Here is a 21,895-nt window from a genome sequence, read left to right on the forward strand (position 1 = left end):
ATTATTCTGTAAAGTTAAATCAAAGTGTAAAAAATACAAGATTCATGTGCAATTTGGGCTCAAATTTTATTCACAGTAAAATAAAATCAGTGTGCCTATGTGCCCTGAAAAATGTACTAATTTAAAGGAACTGTAACACCAAAAATGTAAGTAAAAAAAATCCCTTTTAGACCCCTCCACTAATACTACAATCCTGAACAAAGTTCACAATTTTTAATGCTTTATTCAAAAATACCATGCTAAAATTATGCTTCCGGTCTTCACAAATAGGGCGATGTAGAGACATGCTCTCTTCTACATCCTACGTATGCACTCCACATCTTCCAGCCATGATTTATTTCTGTAAGACCTGAGAGTGGTGAAGGAGTCGGCACAATGATGGGGATTTTCTGTGGTCCTTAGAAGATTTATGGCTGACCCGGATGCTGCCTTTATTGATTGCAAAACAAATCACGCAGCAGGATAATTCAGACATGCTGAAAACCACTTTCAAGTGCGGCAGTAACTGGCTTCTGGCTTTAAAAGAAGTGGGGCAAGGAGATCTGGAGCGTGCATGTAGTAGAGGGCATGTCGCCATATCGCCCTATTTATGAAGTTACTGCACAACCAGAAGCAGAATTTTTGCAAGGTATATTTGAATAAAGAATTAAACTTTTTAATTTTGTGCAGGGTGGAGGAGTTACTAAAGGAGGCTACAACGTTTTTTTTACTTACAATGTTTTTTAGTGTTACCGGTCCTTTAAGTATTTCCATAGAACTAACCCTGCCTTTATTTTCCAGACAGGAAAAAATAATCATTTACTTTCTTCTAAAGACTAGTGAAATGCCACCCCATTTATAACTGTAGCGATCCTTACACAGGCCCAATAATAGATTCTGACAAGTTGGAATCTGCACCAAAGATGCCCTCAGCTGCTCTGCAAAAAGAGATACATTTTAAGTTATTCCAAAATGTAGAATGAAATTATGTTCCTGAAAAGGGTTAATATCACTAACTACTTCATAAACATAATATGTGATCATAAATTTTTAATAAACCAAATGTTTGGAATAGGGGCATCTCATAATACACATTTCTGGAGCAGGTGTTCATGTACGGAAAATAAGGATTGCATCAAGAGGAATTAAAATTTAGGCTTAAGGCACACCACAGATCATCTGCTTTTCTCCTCCCTGTGTTTTCTACTGCTGTAATGGGCTCCTTCTTGTTGCTCCATTGATAGTCACACCATTGTCCTGTGTGGAGCTACACTGCGTAGATATTGGTGCATAAATGCATGCTTTCGCGTTATTCGCTTAGTGTAGCTAAACTGGCCAATGTCATGCAAGTCAATGGAGCTACAGGAAGGAGCACATGGCAATGGATAATCTGCTGTGTGTGCCCTTGGCCTTAGAGGTTTGCAAACAAATCCAGTGTTCTCATAATGTAGCCAACAACTTCTAGACTAAAGGATTAGGCTCAAACACTTTGCTATACACACCACTTGGGGTACGGTCAAAACATGAGTACATAGAATTTATGGCAATACAGTCACAGCTTTTATGTATAGGTAGTGAGAAACCACAAAGCATTCAAGTAGAGTGAAAAAAAAAAAATGCATTGACTTAAGCCAGAATGAGATTTCCCAAGACATATTTTAAAGAAACGCTGCCAACTGTTTAGGATATTAATTTACCTTTTATATTTTTATGCAAAAACCATGGGCATTTAACAAGCAACAATTGAAGTTGGCTTTATCATATATCAGTTCTTGTATAACATTCATCTAAAGCAAGGTGCAACGTTCATTAAAGACACAAAGCAAGTGAGGAGGCTATTTTCGAACCCAAGAAAGAAATCCTGCATAAAACATAAATTTCCTTTATGCAACTGCAAAGTAATGGTCTGTCAGTGCTACAAAAGTACATTTCCACCACTGCTTTATGAAGCTACAGCACAGAAAAAACTGGGGGGGGGGGGGGGTACCCATGGTGAAACTTTCTGGTAACGTAGTAGATAGAACTGTATGCAATGTTCTTTTTAAAGGAACTGTTCAGTGTAAAAATAAAAACTGGGTAAATAGATAGGCTGTGCAAAATAAAAAATGTTTCTAATATAGTTAGTTAGCCAAAAATGTAATGTATAAAGGCTGGAGTGATTTGATGTATAACAAGTCAGTCAGAGCACTACTTCCTGCTTTTCAGCTCTCTTGGTTTACACTGACTGGTTACCCTGGCTACCAGACAGTAACCAATCAGAGACTTGAGGGGGGGGCCACATGGGTCATTTCTGTTGCTTTTGAATCTGAGCTGAATGCTGAGGATCAATTACAAACTCACTGAACAGAAATGTACCATGTGGCCCCCCTTCAAGTCGCTGACTAGCTCAGAGTTATAGAGCAGAAAATCAGGAAGTTGGATTCTGGCTGTTTTATTACACATCTGTTCACTCCAGCCTTTATATTACATTTTTGGCTAACTAACTATATGAGAAACATTTTTTATTTTGCACAGCCTATCCATTTACCCAGTTTTTATTTTCACACTGAACTATTCCTTTAAGGTAACATTATTCGTGTGCAGATGTGAGCAGTTATTAAAATATGCATGATCTACAAATTTAGAATTAAAAAAACAAAAGTGTACTTGAAACCTTTTGTCTACTATATAAAAGTATTGTTTTTTCAACTAATTTAATTACTAGGAAAAACATATAAACTGTTACTGTTCTGGTTAAATAATGACAGTGGACTATTTATAGAGGAAACATACCCCCTTTTTAAAATGTACTTTAATGAGTAGAAAAGACAGAAATGAATAGAAGAGACAGAAAAAGAAATAAGCTACCCCACAAAGTCACTTACCACAAGTAAACCCCTGCCTTCCCAGTCCCATTGCTGGTCTGTGTCTGTTAGAAGCACAACTTCCTTCTCAGGAGCAATGCTGGGTAGGGGAAAATTCCTGTTGCGCTGTGAAACAAGATTCCCAGCATTTTACCCAGCACATACTCCAAACCAACACCATTCCTCAGCTGTGACAAAGGTCATAATAAATAGAAGGAGGGTAGATTTTGGAAAATTAGATTGGTGCAAGATTAGGTGATCTATTCCTGTGCAAATCTGGAGTGTGTCAGTATCATTCAAAACATGGTATCATGTAGAAACATGGAAATTATCCTTATAATGACATAAATGAATAACAAACCGGAAATCCTACTGCATAAAATACAGTATTAAAGCTCATTCCTATTACCCATGTACAAAGTGGGTTTATACAAAATGGTTTCGGTACTTTCCTGTGCTCTTATAAATAAATGTAAAAAAATGAATACCAGCAATTTATTAAGGGTAATATTTTCTATTTTGCCTCATTATGCTTGCAGCCTCCTTGCAATTATAGTAGCAACCCATTCATAATTAGAAACACTGCATGTTCAACGAATGTACCAACAAATATTATATAGGGACCAAGTCTTAGAAACAAACAAATCTACAAGTTTCTAAAGAGGGCTGCAAACAGCGCTTCTTTAACTGTGCTTTGGTAGCATTCCCACAATGAGTATGTCAGTTATGAGGGAATGGATTGCCATTTTACACGTTTATGCACATAGTGGGAACAGCCTGAACAATGACAATAGTTATTGGACACCTATAGGCAACATGTGCCTAAATGTAAATCAAGGACAGGCTGAATAAAACTTTGTTTCTATATTTAGAATAGAAAAAAGGAATTGCGCAGTTGCACACATTTAGGATTTAACACTACACCAGAAGCAGAAAGAGCAATTATTTTTGCTAACTTCAATTTGATGTGTGAAAAACTTCAGTACTACTGCAGTAATGACATTCTGCCATTAACATGGTTATTTTCCTATGTGTTAAATCTTTACATTGTCTTTAGTATTGACTACTAAACAGTCAATCTTTATCCAACTCTGTATAAAAGCCAAATCAAAATGTTAGTGTTACAAACAGCCACCTCATATGTTAAGCTCAACATGATTCATGCAGTACATTTTTGGTAATCATTAAAACCTTTCTATGAATAGGTAAACATTGTGCCATATTACAACTGAAATACTTAAAAACACGGCAGAACTTTTTGAAACCACTATAAGTAAAAATTAAAATAACAAAAGCTTTGCAGTTATTTCTGGCATTAGGCAACTAGGCAACTCTTCATATGCTGAACAAATGAAAGGCATAAAATACAGAAGATATAACCTGAACCTGCATATAAAAATAGATTTCAGTGGCTCTGAAAGTAAACAAAAGGAAGAACTTTTTGAATGTTGTTTACATGACAGAGCAGCCTCTGGATGTTGTTCTTGGATCACCCTGTATAGAGATAAAAAGTTAAAAAAATTACATTACAAAACTGAAAAAAACAGGCATGCCCCCACAAGAAAACAATGTCTGATAACCTTTTCTATATTTATATTGTGGCCCTCCTGTTGTCATCCACAACACCCTTCAATCATAGATTGAGTAAATGAATCACACCTAGAGGAACATCTGATGACCAGTTATAATTAAGTGGACCTGCAGGGGTCACATAACTGACCAGCTTTAATTAGAAGTACTTGTAGCTCTGTGACAGATGGAGGGCTACCCGCTCACATGGGAAATGTTTCTTGCCATTATCAGTTAGAAACATAGCTTCCCAGCTGTTAAAGGAGAATTCAACTCCCCAACTAAAAAACACCCCTACCCTACATAGTCCCCCCTCCCTGCGCCCCTCCCACAGGTGTTAACACCTGTAAATGACCCATATCCTTTAATTACCCCTCGATGCATAGTCACTTTCAGATCATGCACAGTTATCACAAAGAGGAAGACTGCTCCCACTGCGCATGCGCCAATATGGAGCTCACTTTCCGGAGAAGAGCCAGAGATAGTGCCGGTGAGCTGCGCTGGCTCTGCAACAGGGGTAATTGAAGGATATAGTGCATTTACAGGCGCTAACACCTTTGGGGGGGGGGGACTGTTGGGTAGGGGATTTTATAAGTGGGGGGGGTTCTTTTCCTTTAACAAGAACTGTCTTGCTCCCTTGCCTGGAAGTGGTTATTCAAAGACAGCTGGAGGGCAGCTTTGTAATACTGTGAGACTTTGTGAACTGTATGCACTCTTGGCTGGAGGTAGTTCATTAGGGACAGTTGGGGGGCCACTTTCTAATACATGCTACCCCCCCAGCTTATGAAACAAGAACTGCATGAAACCTTGAGCAGCAAGCTTGACTAATATAAAGCTGAAGTTGTCAAAATCCCCCCACACACACTTTATCCCCATTGCATTCCCTAATTTGTTTATGCACGTTAGTGTTAAGAGTTGCCTAAATCCTTCCTGAAAATTTTTGAGTTAGGCCAAATCCTGAAAATAGGGATTCAGTGTATCCCTACAACATAAACACTGTGACACAATGTAATCAGACTGGGAGCAGAGCTGCATAAGGGTACTGGCTGGTACTGCAGGAGATGATTTTTGAAGAAACCTGATCCTAAAGGTATGCTGAAAAATGTTCTTCCTTCAATTAAATACAGAATCAGATTAGAATAAGTAATAACTAAGGTAAGCATTAGTTTCATACAGCATATATTACCTGCTGGTGAAAGAGATCTTCCTCACCAAAGTCTGCTTCTTCATCCTTTTCCTCCTCTACATTTCTTAAGACAGACTTTGTAACTGTTCTCACAGCTACTTCCTTTTTAAGATAAAGAAAAATAATGTATATTTTATATATTTTAATATAAGGCTATATGTCTCCTTACACAGTGATTTCCAAAGCATGAGGCTCTCTCCTCTTTATATGAAACTTTTATCAGCTATACTAAAAAAAAGTTGGAAACATAAAAATAGTAAGTCTAATGAAGACTACCTTAACGAATATGTAGTTATTAGTCATCCATATAACCACCTTTACATGGAGAAGATTTTAGATTACACACTTGCTTTTTCAGACAGTTATAAAAAGACATATACCATGCACACACGCACGAAACAATGTATCAAAAACATTATCCCATAGCAAACCATAAGATGCAGGCTTGAGTGTACCTAAATGCACCAGCTAACTGATTTCATTTCGCTTGATTGTACTCATGAATGTTTATTGCATTCGTGCTTCATTCTGATTTTTAAATACATCATTCTGCATTTTTTCCTTTTAAGCACGACACAGGTTTGAAGGATGTTAAATAGAGGACTGTGTGTGAAACTCACAAAAATGGGGGGGAAAAACACGTAAACAATACATATGCGTTTATATGCTCAGCATGCATTCGTAGACGCATTAACCTTTTTTGAACATGTTGTACTCATGTGTTTAAGGGCTTTTCCGGGGGGGGGGGGGGGTCTTTTAGTTTACCCAGGAAAACAATATATTGGTGTGTTGTTTTTTTTTTCAGGACAACCTGAACTTTCAAAATATGCTAAAATTTTGGTGTAATTCCACTTCTGTAAACAGATATAGACTTCTAAATGTCTAATAAAATGAAAAAACATAAAAAGACGTGTCACATAGTACAATCACACATCAGAGACATAATTTATTGTATGTATTAGAATACAGCTGATTTCGAAAGATCTGTCTCCTGAACGCGCCAATACCAAATATATATTGTTTTATGGAGATTTCTCACTTATAGATCAAAATCTCCAAGTAGTACACTACCAAATTTCCAAAGCACCGCTTCCAATCTACAGCATCATATCTCCCACACATCATTAGATACAAATGTAAAACACCCTAAAAATGTGTAAGCATGTGGCATATAGGGGCCCCAAATTGTAGACACCCCGTTTGAGAGTTATCAGTTCTGTAATTCCAGATACTGCAAAATCAACAAATTTACATAATTTTGGGGTGGGCAAAGGTAGGAAAAAAAAAAAAGTATGTTAACCTGCAGAAAAACTATATTTTCGGAAAGTACACATTCCCCGAATGCATGTCTTTCTACTACAAAGCACCAAACCATAAACCTTTCCTAAATTTGACGACATTTCCAAAAATCACCTCAAAACTTCCACCCTGCAGCATCTTATTTCCAACATACTATTAGGTATCAAGATAAATCATCCCAAATATGAAAGCTTGGGGTCCTCTGAACTGTTTGACGTGCAATGTACATAGATTTATCGAAGAACATGGCACATAAAGACCCCAGAATCTAACTTGTGCATAATTATTTGATGGCTTACATTTACACTAACTTATAAACACTGCAAATTTTATGTGGGAAACAAAAAACTTATGGTGACCCCTTAAAACCATACATCTTTGGAAAGTACACAATCTAACAAATCCAAAATGGTTAATTATGTCTTTCTACTCCAAACTACCATACTGCAAAGCAACGCTAAAGGCAGCGGTTTTTATGACATTTCTGAAAAGCGCCTAAAAATATTTCAATTGCCCGCATTTATCTCACCCAATTTCTTACATACAACACCCTAAATATTGACGACAAGGGTCTACTGAACAGTTTGATGCCCAATATGCATAGGTATACCAAAGCAGCTGGCATGTGCGGAACCCAAATAAAATTAGTGCATGTGAATTTTCTCGGCTGTCTTTTCTACCTTCTGTGAAGATTGCTCCCTGTCTACGTATTATGCACCACAACACGGTCCTAACAGCACAAAGACCTCCCAAAACCATATATTTTTGGAAAGTACACATTCTGCCGAATCCCAAATAGGTAATTATGTCTTTCTACTTCAAACTACCATACTGCAAAGCTATGCTAAATAAAACATTTCAAACAATAACGCAAGCATAAAACTGCAATAAAATCACAAAAATAAAATAAAATCAGAAAAATCAAAATAAGGAAAATAAAAAATGAAATCACAAAATAACTGATTCAACAGCGTGGTTAGTGATCAGAATGCTTGATTCAATAGTCACAATGTTAAATCTACAGTTTTTAGGGGAAAACAAGAAGCAAAATGATAAAATGAAAATCTAAAAAAAAAAAAAAAAACTAAGAAAAAAATGTATGTGTGTGTTTGTGTATGCATGTGTGTATACTGTGTATGCTTCTAAAAAGTGTGTGAATGTGTGTAAAGGAGTATGTGAGTGTGTGCAAAAAAAAAAAAAAAAAAAAAAAAGACAAAAGAAAAAGAATAAAGATGACTTAGTAAAATTTGTATATGAACGGTGTGTGTGTGTGTGTAAATGTGTGTGTATAAGTGTAACATAAAGGCCACTTACCGTTCTGGATGCATTCCAACTTCCATGGACATTAGCATCTATGTTAGTAAACACACCTGTGGTGATGGTATTTCCAGGCCAAAACTACAAATAGTTTTTATAGAACCTTAAATTTTATGGTAGGGGTTTAGTGCTTATATTTTATTAAAACTAAAAAGGCATTTACCTACACAATTTGTACAAATGCTCTCATTTTATAAAGCCTCGCTACTAAAACTTTCTACTAACTGGCCTTCAAACTTTTCTTTGATGTATCTTATTTCAAAACGTTATTGTATTTCCAAAGGTAAATAAAAAATTTAAATGGTGAAACTGTACATTGTACTGTAGGCTTGTTATGACATAATGGGTATACAAATAGACAGATAGGAGCAGGAAACTGAACAGAGGAGAGAGTAAGAAAAAAAAAAAATGGGGGGAGAAAGAAGCAAAAGGATACAAATCTCTTTTTTGCCTTCTTGTTTTTGAGCTGCTAGGTAAGTTCTCCTCTGAGAAAGGCTTCTGCCCACCATTTACTATATATATATATATTTGTCCTTGCAATGTGTCAAGGTATTTGCTCCAAATATCAAAGAAAAGTAATCCTTTCAATTCCTTGTCTTGCAATGTCAAGACCCATTGGAGTTGCATTGTGTACAGTAATTTGCGTTCCCATAGTTGTTTTGGAGTTGGTTGTGTGTTAGTCCAATATTCCAAAATGGTCTTAACTGTGGTTAGTACCATTATATTTGCCAGTCTGATGTTACCCTTGATGGTATGGTCAGTGGGTGTGGGATATAATCCTACCAGTATTTGTGGGTTTATCAAAGTTATTGTGATATCACACCAACTTGCAATATGCGATAGGACTGTATTCCGTAAAGCATTTAATTTAGTACATGACCACAGTGCATGTTCTAAAGTGGCATCAGTGTGATTGCATTTTGCACATTTAGGTGTCTGTTAGGCCAATTTTGTGTGCTATTTTGGGCGACACATATGCTCTATGAAGGATTCTATGGGCCACATCTTGAAAGTATACTGCTGATAAATTTAGTGTGTTTCATATATGCTGTTGTAATTTTGAGTTATTGTTGTGTTTGGTATAACATTTGGCCATCTCGATATTCCCTCTGTACGTGAATTGTAGTCTATATTAGGTCTAATGATAGCATATACTCCAGATGTTGTGAGAAGCGGTCCATTATTTGTGTTTATTAAAACATCCCATGGATTATTTGTTAATTGTGGTTTTATACCCAGAATCACTAGCTCCGAATATTTTCAAAGGAGGAAGAAGATCGCGTGGAAGAAGATGTCGCCTGTGAACTCCCTGGACTGGACCTGCGCAGAAGGGTAAGTAACAAGTTAGGGGCATTTGCCCAGTGGGAGGGGTAGGCCAGGGGGGAGGAGGGTTAGCAATACACGGGAGGGGGGGAGGGGGGTTAGCGCCGACGAGGTTTCCTTCCCCTTTAAGGAGAGACCAATCATAGTTAAGCCTTTGGAATACCATAATTTGAAACAAGGGCCTGCTTTAGCATCTTGGAAACGATTATTGCTTAATAGGGGAAGTAAGTCATAGTTTGTATGTACACAGTAATTTGGTTCTGACTTTTTGCCAGGCTTCAATTGTGGTGTGGATCAGTGGATTTGTTTGGCATTGATTTGGAATTTCCGAGAGTAGGGCATGTAGCAGGTAGGCTAGGGAGATATTTGGTGTGAAGTTTTGATCTCTTTGAGGATCAGTGTACATATTCTCTTAATTGATCCAGTCTTTGGCTATTCGCATAAGACTAGCCAAATTGTAGTATTTTAATAATTGTAGGTTAAGTCTGCCATTGCTTTTAGGTTGCGCTTATTTCATTAATGATATCCTGGGTTTTTACACTTCCATATGAAGGCTTGTAGTTTTTTTGTTGAGTTAAGTTATATATGAGGGTTTTATTATGAGTGGTAGCAGTTGCACTTTATAATATAGCCTCAGAAAGGTGATCATTTTGTAGAGGTTAAGTCTGCCTATATAATTGATGGATACATTTTCCCAGCTCTTGAGGTCTTGTATTGTTTTTCTTTGATGTATCTTAAATTCTACTGCCAGGACCCTTGTCTTATATAAAAGTGAAATGGATATTGCCCTTTGCAAATCATGATTCAAAATCAAGCAAAACTTGACAATGCCTTAAAGGAACAGTTCAGCGTGAAAATAAAAACTGGGTAAATAGATAGCAAAATAAAAAATGTTTCCAATATAGTTAGGCAAAAATTTAATGTATAAAGGCTGGAGTGACTGGATGTCTAAAATTATAGCCAGAACACTACTTCCTGCTTTTCAGCTCTATAACTCTGAGTTAGTCAGCGACTTGAAGAGGGCCACATGGTACATATCTGTTCAGTGAGTTTGCAATTGATCCTCAGCATTCAGATCAGATTCAAAAGCAAAAGATATGACCCATGTGCCCCCCCCCTCAAGTCTCTGATTGGTTACTGCCTGGTAACCAGTCAGTGTAAACCAAGAGAGCTGAAAAGCAGGAAGTAGTGTTCTGTTAGTCATCCAGGAAAAAGATACTGGCACACAAAGCATTTGCAGCAGGTAAACCTTGCTTTAATTCAAAAAGTGCGGAATGTGCAACGTTTCGGGGTCACGCCCCTTTCTCAATGCTTGAGAAAGGGGCGTGACCCAGAAACGTTGCACATTCCGCACTTTTTGAATTAAAGCAAGGTTTACCTGCTGCAAATGCTTTGTGTGCCAGTATCTTCTTTTTCCTGAATTGCTTGGGAGGCTGCCGTGTCCTCTCATACTGAGCACCAAGCTACAATCGCTAAGGACCGCCGTGGGTGTGCGAACGCTCTATCCTGTTTCAGTACTGTTAGTCATCCAGTCACTCCAGCCTTTATACATTACATTTTTGGCTAACTAACTATATTAGAAACATTAGAAACTGCCATATATTTTATTGCTTCACCCACTTCCCTTCTATTGCTGTCCCTTACCTATGTGACTCCATTCTCCATCTCTAAAGATTACTACCAGATTGGTTACAAAATTAACGGTAATCGTACCATTTGGAGCACTAACACGGTATACACCAAACAGGGAACCCAATCTCTAAAAAAGAATTGTGAGGAGTATTTTACTGGTGTGTTTATAAACCTGAATGAGCTTACAGAGCTTCCTCTCAGCTATACTAGGAAAAAATATACAGCACAGCAATTTGGGGGGGGGGGGGGGGGGGAGAAATATGAAAAAACTGACTATCTTCACAATGGATATTTGTGTCACACTGTATTGTTGGGGTGCTGCTTTTCTTGTAATTTAAAATTCAATGAGAATCAAAATATACAGATGTATAAAATGTAAACATAGTAACATCCTATTTTTGCTTTTTTTTTTTTTTAAACTTGTAGAGCACTAACATGAAATCAGATTTAAAATTATTTAGGATGCATTATAGGTGAAAAAACATGATTGCGGGGGAATCAACTGACCTCCTCTTCGGTGTTAACCAGGTATGTTCTAATGTTGCAGCCTGTGCCCCAGGAACTCTGGTTCTTCCACACTAAAATGGAAGGGGGGCTGTGAGCCACACCAGCATCAGCACTGTAGATCTAAAAGAGATCAGATTGCATTGACATGTGACACTAGCATTGCGGAACAATATGATACAAGGGTAACTTTCAAAGCAGATTAAAAACTTACTTTTACAGACTGGCCTGCTTTTAGTACATATTTAGGGGTGAATTTGTAAACAATTTCCTCTTCCTCTCCAATTTTTCTTTTCAGCCTCCAGTTACCAAGGGACTGGTCCTAAAAGTAAAAAAATAAAAGGTTTTCAGAAGTTAAACGGAACCTAGGCAATAAACAGAGCAGCTTAATTGAAAATGTTTTTACCAATGCAGGGCAACACTGCTTAATATTTGTATTACTTTAAAACAATTTCATGTTTAAATGTTACTGTTCCTTTAAGGGTGACTTATTTGCATACTACCATACAATGGAAACCACTATGCAAGCTTAAAAAATAAAAAAAAATTCCCCCACCCCCAAAACTACAGTAATTTTAATTAAAAAAAGAGAAAATTGTATTGCAGTACTACAATAAAGAATGCAGTCTTGCTACAGAAGAGCAACCACACCACTTAAATTTAGCTATACATATGTTTATCTACTGTTCTTTGTATCCCGTCGTCTTTGGTAACATCTGCTTTGGACAAAGAATTGCCTGTGCAATTCCTCCTAATATGAAAAATCTATCCCATGGAAATATTATCCAGCCATACTTTTTACAATAGACACCAGATAGCTTTTTTTAAAAGTATTATTTCAGTAAATATGAGCTCCTTTTACCATCTATAATCGTGGCCACTCAGTTTAGTCTCATTTTTATTGATCATCATCAGTACCATCACTAACAACTTCAAATGCAATTTTGTTATAGGAGGGGGAAAATGTGTCTATTTGTTGTCAATATGATTTTGGGAGTACAATTGTATCCCAGTCAGTCTAGTAATTTTATGTCAGAAGAAAGCATGTCCACAGGTTTATGGTGTGAATTTTTTGCTAGTTTGTACACAGGCATATCAAATCAAGCACATCATTTTAGATACTACAGAAGCCAGGGCACCTTTCACAGACTCAGAATAATGAATGCATTTACTAAAGAGTTACCTTATCTGAGTTATTTTTAAGGTGGACATATTTTCCTTCCAAATCGATCTCCTCAATACTGATGCTTCCTGTGGCCGAAGCCTGCTGGGACAAGTGAAACTGAGTACCACTAATCTGCCCACTAGTAACAGTGCGGCTAGAGCCTTCACTAGCAGTGATGTGACTTGAACCGAGGGAAGTGCCAGTGCGCAAGCCTGTACTTGCCCCACCTTCCTCATATTCCTCTTCAATGCGCTTTCTTTTGCTTCTAGAGGTACGGGTGGCAGAAGCACTACTGGAAGTAGCCCTGGAGACAATGACTCTTGATTGCGGGCTTGGGGAAAGCTTTAACCTTTAATTTAAAACAAAAATTAGTGTTATCAATATACTGGTACTAAGTAGCAGTTGTGGCTATGTGCACATTGCTGGATAGCTCTAGAAGGAGATCAGTATAATCCATGATCCTGAAATTTAAATTAATTTATGTTTATATTTACCTTTCCTCTTCTCCTTCAAGCAGCTTGCGGTAAGCATTTATCTCCATATCAAGTGCAAGTTTGACATCAAGCAACTCTTGATACTCAGTAAGTTGCTGCTGCATCTGGTCCCTCATTTCAGCCATCTCTCTTTCTTTGGAGTCCAAAAGCTTACGATACTTGTCACGATCACTGCTTAGCAACTCTTCTAACGCACGTATACGTTCCTCTGCAGCATTTGCCTAAATGGCATACATAGCTTAACACAGGATGCCAACATCTGTCTAAACAATATATTTTACTTTTCAAACTCATTGTCAATACACGTTAAAAGTACTTTGTTTCTACCTGTTTCTGCAGGCCTGACAGCTGGTAACTAAGCGTTTCAATTCTCATGCGTGCCTCAGTCAGCTCTTCTCGGGCAGTGTTGGCAGCTTTATCATTGTGGTCAGAAGAACGTTTGATGTTGTCAAGCTGCCAATAAAAACAAATCAGTGAGCATAGCTTTTCTAACAAAAGTATAAATGTTGTGTCCACCCACAGTAGTGCCACTAGCACCCCCAATTGCAAAAATGATTTTCCTATGGGGGGAAAAAAACCTATGTTGGTTTATGGTATTGTGGCCAAAAAATATTTAATACAGTAACTCTTCACTCGATCATATAAAGCTCTTAAAACTGTAATGAATATTAAGTAGAAATGCAAGTGAGGTTACCGGTGATGCAAAGGTTTCCACCAGCTGGATAATAATGTGCATGATTCGTCATGTTTTATGCTGTGCATTCGAAAAAAAGCAGTGATATGTTGAATATTAATTTTATGCCAATTAGCCTTCTGAAACTCTATGAAAAGTGAATAGTGATTGTATAGTAAAATATGGATTGGATATCTTTAAAGGCAACGCATATGATTAAGATTTTCTGAGCTCATTAGGTATTACAGCAGATCACAATCCAACTGTAAGGGTGAAGCAATGTTTCTGTTTCCCACCAGTGACTTACATTACTGATTGATGGTGGGAAAGAATTGGCAGAAGTTCAGTATCGCATGGCATAGCAGATTTATCGAGAATAAGTAATCTTAACGTGTGCCATAGCCCTAATTTTTACATTTGGAAGGAAGCTGGACTTTTGAGGTTCTGGTTGCATATTAGTCTGGATCAACTTGAAGTTTCTAAAGATAGACACATCTGGGATAAAAAAAAAGAAAATCCTAGCCCTTTAAGCTTTCCCATTCAACTGGTAATTGATCTTGACACGCCACACAGTGTTAGTAAATAAGCAGCTCTGCAAAGATTAAAGAGGACCTGTCTCTCAGACATAGGATGTACGATGAAAGTCCTTTGCAAATAAACATGAATCCCACATTCTTTTTTTATCATTTATTATTTTATTAAAACATCTGTACCTTATAAAGGTTTAAATATCTGAGCTGTCAATCATATATTGCCTGCCCCTCCTCTATGCCTGAGGCATAGAGGTAAGGCAGTCAATTACTTTCACTTTCCATTCCTAAACTTCCTGGATGTCACTGCCCAGCTTACAGTCCCCCTCACTCTCATTGTGTAAGACACTGCTCGTGGGCATTAGATCCTGGTGCATACACAAGCTTTTGGGGGCGATACACAACTTGTCTTAATAACAGTGTCCACAAAATGGCGTCTGCCTTTTTCCTGGGATTGTGTAATTTCAAGACTGAAGGAAACAACATGTAAATAATATATATATATATATATATAGTGTAAGCCAAGTTTATTTTGCTCAACTGATATAATAGAAAAAGATTTGGAATTATTTCTTAGGGTGACCGGTTCCTTTAATGGAAAACCTAGAACTATTAAACCTACAGCACCAGTGCAACAGTGCTGGTGTTCTAGATTCAGCAGCAAGCTAACTGTGAAAGGTAAAAGGTGGCCCTAGGTCTATTTTAAACAAAACCAAAAAAGGATAAGCAGTGTTTAATCAGGACAAATTGTAACGTCACTTATTTCTTAGATTTAGCATGATTTATTTAAAACTCTGGAACAGAGTATCATTTATGAAAATTGCACTTTTTTTTTTTTTAATCTACATCAAAAGTTACCTATTTGTCATGTTGATCATTTTTCGCTGATAGTTCTGCTTTTCTAAGTAATTGTCACTTGAAGTTCCTAAACCTGACTGTCCCATCTTAACTTGTCAGTTAGCGTTTCTAATGTGAACAGACTACTGCTGCACAAATATGGCAGCCCCTCATAGAGGAACAGGTAATGTAAAAGCACCAGGGAAATACTTTTATGGCAAAATTATAAATAGCATTCAAAGACAATGTTATGATAGATAATAAAAAAGGTTATTTTCTGATGTCAGTATGTCTTGAAGGTGGCTGCTTTCAGACTGTTAGCACTACTGTTATTACAGAAAGTTAAGTTACACACACCTTAGCCTGATAGGTTTGTTCTAGTTCTTCCTTGTACATCTTAACTTGCTCATCATGTTGTTTTCGAAGTTCATCTAATGCTTGTGCCAATTTGGATTCATAATCATAGTGATGACCCCTGTCCACTTCTACTATACGCCGTTCATGACGATTCCTTGTTTCACGGGACTCCTACATAAAAAGCAGTGAAATGTCAAAAATACTTTGGAACTATATCTTCAAATTTTAATTTTAAAAGTACACTGGTTTATAAAGATATAGTAACTAGCATTTCACAGTAGCAACATCCATAACATAAATTCTACCAAAAGAAAACATTTCATATGGTACTTACCTCCTCATAAATATTCTTTCTGAAGTCCATCTCCTCCTGCAAACTCTGGATGCGATTTTCAAAGTCAATTCTCATCAGGGTCTCCTTTTCCAGCTGTTTTTTAGCAACAGCATGGGCATCTTCAGCCTGATATTAAGCATGCACAGACAAAAGTTAATGCAGCATTTAGAGACAAATCATATTTCTAACATGAAATTACATTTCCTAAATAACCTCTGAAGTGCCCTTTGCCTTTCTTGCAGCAAAAATTAGATAACCAGGTTGATCGTGGTAAATCCCCTTGCTTATTTCTTGTAAAGAGATTATAACATTATGTGAATGCAATAGAAAAAATTAGGGCGGTTGTGCCAATGTCAGTAGTTTTTTTTGTGTATGTGCAAGAACGCCCACAAGTGCCTTCCTACCTTGGAGAGCTGGGCACGAAGATCTGCTACCTCTGCCTCCAAACTACGCTTCTCATCCAGTGCAGTTCCAAGTTCTGCTTCACTACGGTGAAAGAGAGCTTCCAAGTCTTTAATACGCCCCTGTGCCGTGGACAGGTCAGCATCTTTTTTTTTGTAGCTGTAGGAGTATGGAATAAAACGGTTAACTATACATTATTTACCTACATATAACTTAAAGGAATAGTTCAGTGTGAAAATAAAAACTGGGTAAATAGATAGGCTGTGAAAAATAAAAAATGTTTCTAATATAGTTAGTTAGCCAAAAATGTAATGTATAAAGGCTGGAGTGAACAGATGTCTAATAAAACAGCCAGAATCCAACTTCCTGCTTTTCAGCTCTATAACTCTGAGCTAGTCAGCGACTTGAAGGGGGGCCACATGGTACATTTCTGTTCAGTGAGTTTGCAATTGATCCTCAGCATTCAGCTCAGATTCAAAAGCAACAGAAATGACCCATGTGCCCCCCCCCCTCAAGTCTCTGATTGGTTACTGTCTGGTAGCCAGGGTAACCAGTCATTGTAAACCAAGAGAGCTGAAAAGCAGGAAGTAGTGCTCTGACTGAAATGTTATATAATAAATCACTCCAGCCTTTATACATTACATATTTGGCTAACTAACTATATTAGAAACATTTTTTATTTTACACAGCCTGTTTATTTACCCAGTTTTTATTTTCACAATGAACAATTCCTTTAAGTGAAAATCTTGGTAAAGTTGCAACTGCCTACTGACTGTGCACCAGTCACTATTTTCGAAAAATAATGAATGTCTCTTCTGCTAGACATAGTAATGAGGAACCATGCTTTCCAGTATTTTATATAGATGACTTAAAAAGAGATACAGACACCAGAAATTAAACCATTTTTACATCTATCATAGTATTGACTTTGTTTGCTACAATTTTGCCAGAACTTATTTGCTCAAAGTTTTAACATTACCCATCTGACTCCCCGTGCTCGTCTATGGGGTGCTGCCATATTTGTGCAGCAGAAGTCTGTTAGAATTAGAACAGATGGGACAGTCAGACTGGCAATTTTAGGAACATCAAATAAAATTTAAAAAAAAAAAAAAAAAAAAGACCTCTCGCCAAAAAACAATCAACATGACCTATAAGTAACTTTTATTGTACATTCATATTTTAAAAAGTAGTTTTTTAGGGTCATTATCACTTTAAAGCAGGAAGGACAATTTAGAGATTAACCTAGGAATTGCACCAATCTTTTTTTCATCAACCTTATTGGTCTTTAAAAAGAGATAAGCACTAAAATACAAACCTTAAGGGCAGAGACACACTGGCAGATTTGGGGAGATTAGTCACCCGGCAACAAATCTCCTCTTCTTCGGGACGACTAATCTCCTCAAACTGCCTTCCCCGGCTTTTGCTCTCTGTATTTTTACTCTAAACAATATACATATTTTAATGTTAAATTCTACAAGTATGTTTTTCATGTAAAGGGAAGGCTAACTGTTGCAAACACTTGAATTTCATTAACGAACAAAGCAACAACCAAGTGAGAAAACTATGCATATCCTCATGAGGGATAAATGCAAGTAAGGGGAAGGAAATTCCACTTTAGCTTTAAAATGTACTATTTTATAATAAGTTGGTTTTGGAACAGGAAAATTAAGCAGGGTTTAGAACTGCACAAAAGCAAGCATTGTGTATGAGAAATGTAATTACATTTCCTTTAAATGCTAAATTGTTAAGTTGTAAATCTGAGTTTAAAGCTGCAGAAGATAATGTAAAGAAAAAAACAAACCAAATATTAATTGCAAACTGTATATCATAAGAAGTGGTATTACTTTTTTGTTAGCTCGTCAAGATCTGAACGAAATTTTCCCAGTTCTATTTGCAACCGTGCTCTCTCTCTGGCTGTCTCATCCAAAACCTTCCGCGCATCAGCAAGCTCTGATTCATACAGGTTCTTGATGCCACTAACCTGAAATTTAATAGAGGTATCAATGAGAAAAGAAACCTACATTTAAAAAATTAGTTAAACTCACTTGGGAAAGCTTTTAATATTTAAAAAAGTACAGAAGCAGCTTTGTGCAGGCAGAGTATGACACACACACATAGCATAGGGCAAGCAGAGTAACACACACAGGCAGGCAGAGTAGGACAGGCAGAGTATGACACAGACATATAGCATTATGGCATACAGGTAAGGTAGTGAAGGCACAGGTATCAAGACCAGTATGTACTGCACTACATACAGTAACACAATGCCAGGGCTGCTCAGACAATCTGTCTGAGGGTGAACAAGTAAAAATGTCGGCTGACAGTCTGAGGTGTTAGTGCAGGGTCTTGTAGTGTGCACAATGCAGGGGCCTGTTGATCTCAGTTTCAATACCCTCTGATAGTTCAATGAAGGGCCACAAAAGGGCAGCCCGTCCAGTTGGCCAGCAAGGAGGTAGAAGATTGAGGGATTCATTATTATTGCTGTACTGGAAAGTGCACGCCAATTATGTATTTTTGAAGTAATGTACACAGACACAATTAGAATAACTAACTTACTATTTGGGAGACATATGGTGCAAGTGTAAATATAAAAAGCCGATTCAAACAATAATTACTGTTTGCTAGAACTAAACCATAAGTAAATATTTAGAATTAATCTGGATATTATATATATTATCTGGGGGGGGGGGTGAATTGGATAATGCATGGTAAAAGCTCAGTTGTTTTGTTAACAGGACCTAAAAAATAAAGATCTAGTTTCATCACATTGTAATCCTATAGAGAACAGCCAAAAGGATTTTCAAACCAGCCAGATGTCAATTGGACAGGCCATAGGGAAGTCCACATATACAGGTCAACAAGCTGTGAACTTGGTCTGCAGTGGCATATATCAGTCCGTATATCATCATCGTAAGCCTTGTAACAAGAAATCATATCAGTCTTAAAAACTGATACCCAAGTTGTATGTCAAATACTGCAGTATGTACTATTGTCTAAATAGTTTTTTTTTTTTTTTTTTTTTTAGCAGACAAAGAATGGTGATACAATTACAGAAAGAGTCCTTGTCCAAGCATTCGGGATAACTATTTCCTATATAGATAAAGGATAATAATAATCCTCCTACAGTGTTATGTGCACAGCCTGGGAAAGATTGCAAGAAATAGGACATAAGGCTAACGCAAATAAAGGTTTTAATAAACAATTTTTTTTAGATTGTATGCTCTTTTCACAAGGGCTCACTTTATCTCTTGTTTTGGATTTTGCATGTTTTCTGGATACACATTTAGTGTACAAAAGTGCAAAATATGTTGAGTTTTATAAATAAATATTAAAATTTTTTTTCACAAGTGGCAAATACTGGATCTTGACCCTTGTGTGTTGCAGCTCACCATCACCTGAAATATTTTCCTTTAACGGTTACACCCTTCTGTAAAGGGGAACTATCAGGAAAATGTAATATAAGCTTCATCATACTGAAATAAGAAACTTTCTAAATACAAACAATTAAATATTTTGCATTATTTCTGAAATAATAAAGTCTATATTCACGATCCCCCTCTCAGCATCTGTTTCTCTTCATTCTGTCTTCTTGCAGCAGTTAGGGGTCAGATATTCATTGACAGTTAGATCCAATAAATCTTATAGGGGGCTTCCTTTCCAGGCAGATGAATTAGAGCTCATTCAAATAACGGATTCCAGAACAAACAAAATCTAACAAAATAACTGCCTTTTGCACAAATCCTGCATGTAGAGAGACATGATGTCTGGTGATTTTAATAGAGAGCGCTTGAATACAACTTCTAGGCAAAAGTAGCCAACCTACAAGATATATTGGATCTAACTGTTAAGAATCTGACACCCAACACCTGTATGAAGAGAGAATGTAGAGGAGAGGGATAGTGAAGATAAACTTGATTATTTTCAGAAACGGTACATCATTTTTAATTAGTTATATTTAGAAAACTTCTTATTTCAGTGTGCTGAAGCTTGTATTAATTTTTTTGCGATAGTTGATAGGTGTCAAGTCAGCAAAGAAACAATTACTAGGGTATATGGCTCTGCGGGGGGCAGGTTTGGGCCGGCGGGCATGAGGGCCAGGGTTCACAAGGTTTTTTCCCGATGTCTCATCGGCCCAGTCCGACTCTGTATATCAGGAGTCCCGAACCTTTTTTTTTTTTTACCCCTGAGCCACATTCAAATGTAAAAAGAGTTGGGGAGCAACACAAGCATGCAAGAAGTGGGCTTGCAGCCTACAGGAGGCCGTTTGACAGTAAAAATGGTTTATATGTAACCAAAACTTGCCTCCAAGCCTGTGATTCAAAAATAAGCACCTGATTTGAGACCACTGGGAGCAACATCCAAGGGGTCGGAGAGCAACTGGTTGGGGATCACTGCTGTATAATTATATTGCAATTCCTTTAAAAAAAACTCAATTTATGTTCAATTGTACTGATCCTATATAGATCGCGCATCTCTCTTCACACACAAGACAAAGCGCCTTTCCTGACTAAAGAGAGAACAGCTTCCCCCTTCCTGACTAAACAAAATGTACCCTATCCAATCAACAATGCGATAGAAGCCGGTAATATAGGGACACCTCCAGGGCCCGCCCTCCTGTCGCAGAATTCGGGTTCTAATTTTATTTACTTCTGGTCTCCGGCAAGATTATTTCACTCGTAAAGAACAAAGTGGACCCCACTCATAAACCGAACACATTTGCAACAAAAACCACAACTACAATTAATAGAAAAGGGTTCCAGACTTCCAGTACAACTGGTAAAAGTCTTCCCTCCAAATCCTTCATATCACAAGGCAACAGCTCCGTGCTCTCCGAAGCAATAACAATATGTGTTACACGCTTACCTCCCGAGTGGTAACCTCCTCTTTTTCAGAAATCTTAACCATCAGCCGGTCATTTTCCAGCTCCAGTGCACGCACGCGGTCTATATAGACGGCTAGTCGGTCATTGAGATGTCTCAACTCCTCCTTCTCCTGAAGCCTAGATATGCGAGTTGGTGAAAGAGGGGTAGATGATATTCCCCGGGCAGGAGATTGCATGGATGAGGCCGCCGACCGACTTGGTGTAGCAGTAGCCATATTCCGGTAAAATATTCCCGCCAAACCGGTAGTACTCTTCAGAGTAATACCTTCAATACAGCTCTAGCTCTCTCAAACAACGGTCCCTTCATTCAATGGCGGGACTCACTAGCTCGAACCAATGAGAAACTATCCTCGCTGTGACGTTTCCAAAAACGCGTCCTCAAGACTAGTCCTTTCTTTGCCATCATGAATGTGGGCTTGGCTCATAGTTGTAAAACGATTACAGTGCTGGCCCGGGTGAGCTGTAGTTTAATACATCTGCCGTGGTTTATAGCACTACAAAGGGGAACTACTAATTTTAACTGTGCATTTTTCTATTATAGAAAAAACATGTCCTACGCTGACATAGTG

General features: G+C 37.5%; 1 protein-coding gene across 2 annotated transcripts; it reads right to left on the reverse strand.

Moving 5' to 3' along the window:
- Positions 1-3,781: 3,781 nt before the first annotated feature.
- lmnb2.S (lamin B2 S homeolog) lies at positions 3,782-21,710 on the reverse strand. 2 transcript variants are annotated; one of them, XR_005963548.1, is made up of 13 exons: positions 21,308-21,710; positions 18,289-18,425; positions 16,447-16,603; positions 16,043-16,168; positions 15,709-15,879; positions 13,639-13,764; positions 13,312-13,532; positions 12,836-13,166; positions 11,867-11,974; positions 11,656-11,775; positions 9,429-9,513; positions 5,578-5,679; positions 4,267-4,316 (listed from the first exon to the last, which is right to left on the reverse strand). XR_005963548.1 is itself a non-coding variant. In NM_001087478.1 (12 exons), the coding sequence occupies exons 1-12, from the start codon at positions 21,539-21,541 to the stop codon at positions 4,275-4,277; spliced, it is 1,875 nt and encodes a 624-aa protein (NP_001080947.1). In that variant the 5' UTR covers positions 21,542-21,648; the 3' UTR covers positions 3,782-4,274. The 2 variants fall into 2 exon arrangements, 1 of the variants encoding a protein (NP_001080947.1); NM_001087478.1 differs by lacking the exon at positions 9,429-9,513 and having other exon boundaries at positions 3,782-4,316; positions 21,308-21,648.
- Positions 21,711-21,895: the final 185 nt, after the last annotated feature.

The sequence above is a fragment of the Xenopus laevis genome, chromosome 1S (assembly GCF_017654675.1).
Source record: "Xenopus laevis strain J_2021 chromosome 1S, Xenopus_laevis_v10.1, whole genome shotgun sequence".
Lineage (NCBI taxonomy): Eukaryota > Metazoa > Chordata > Amphibia > Anura > Pipidae > Xenopus > Xenopus laevis.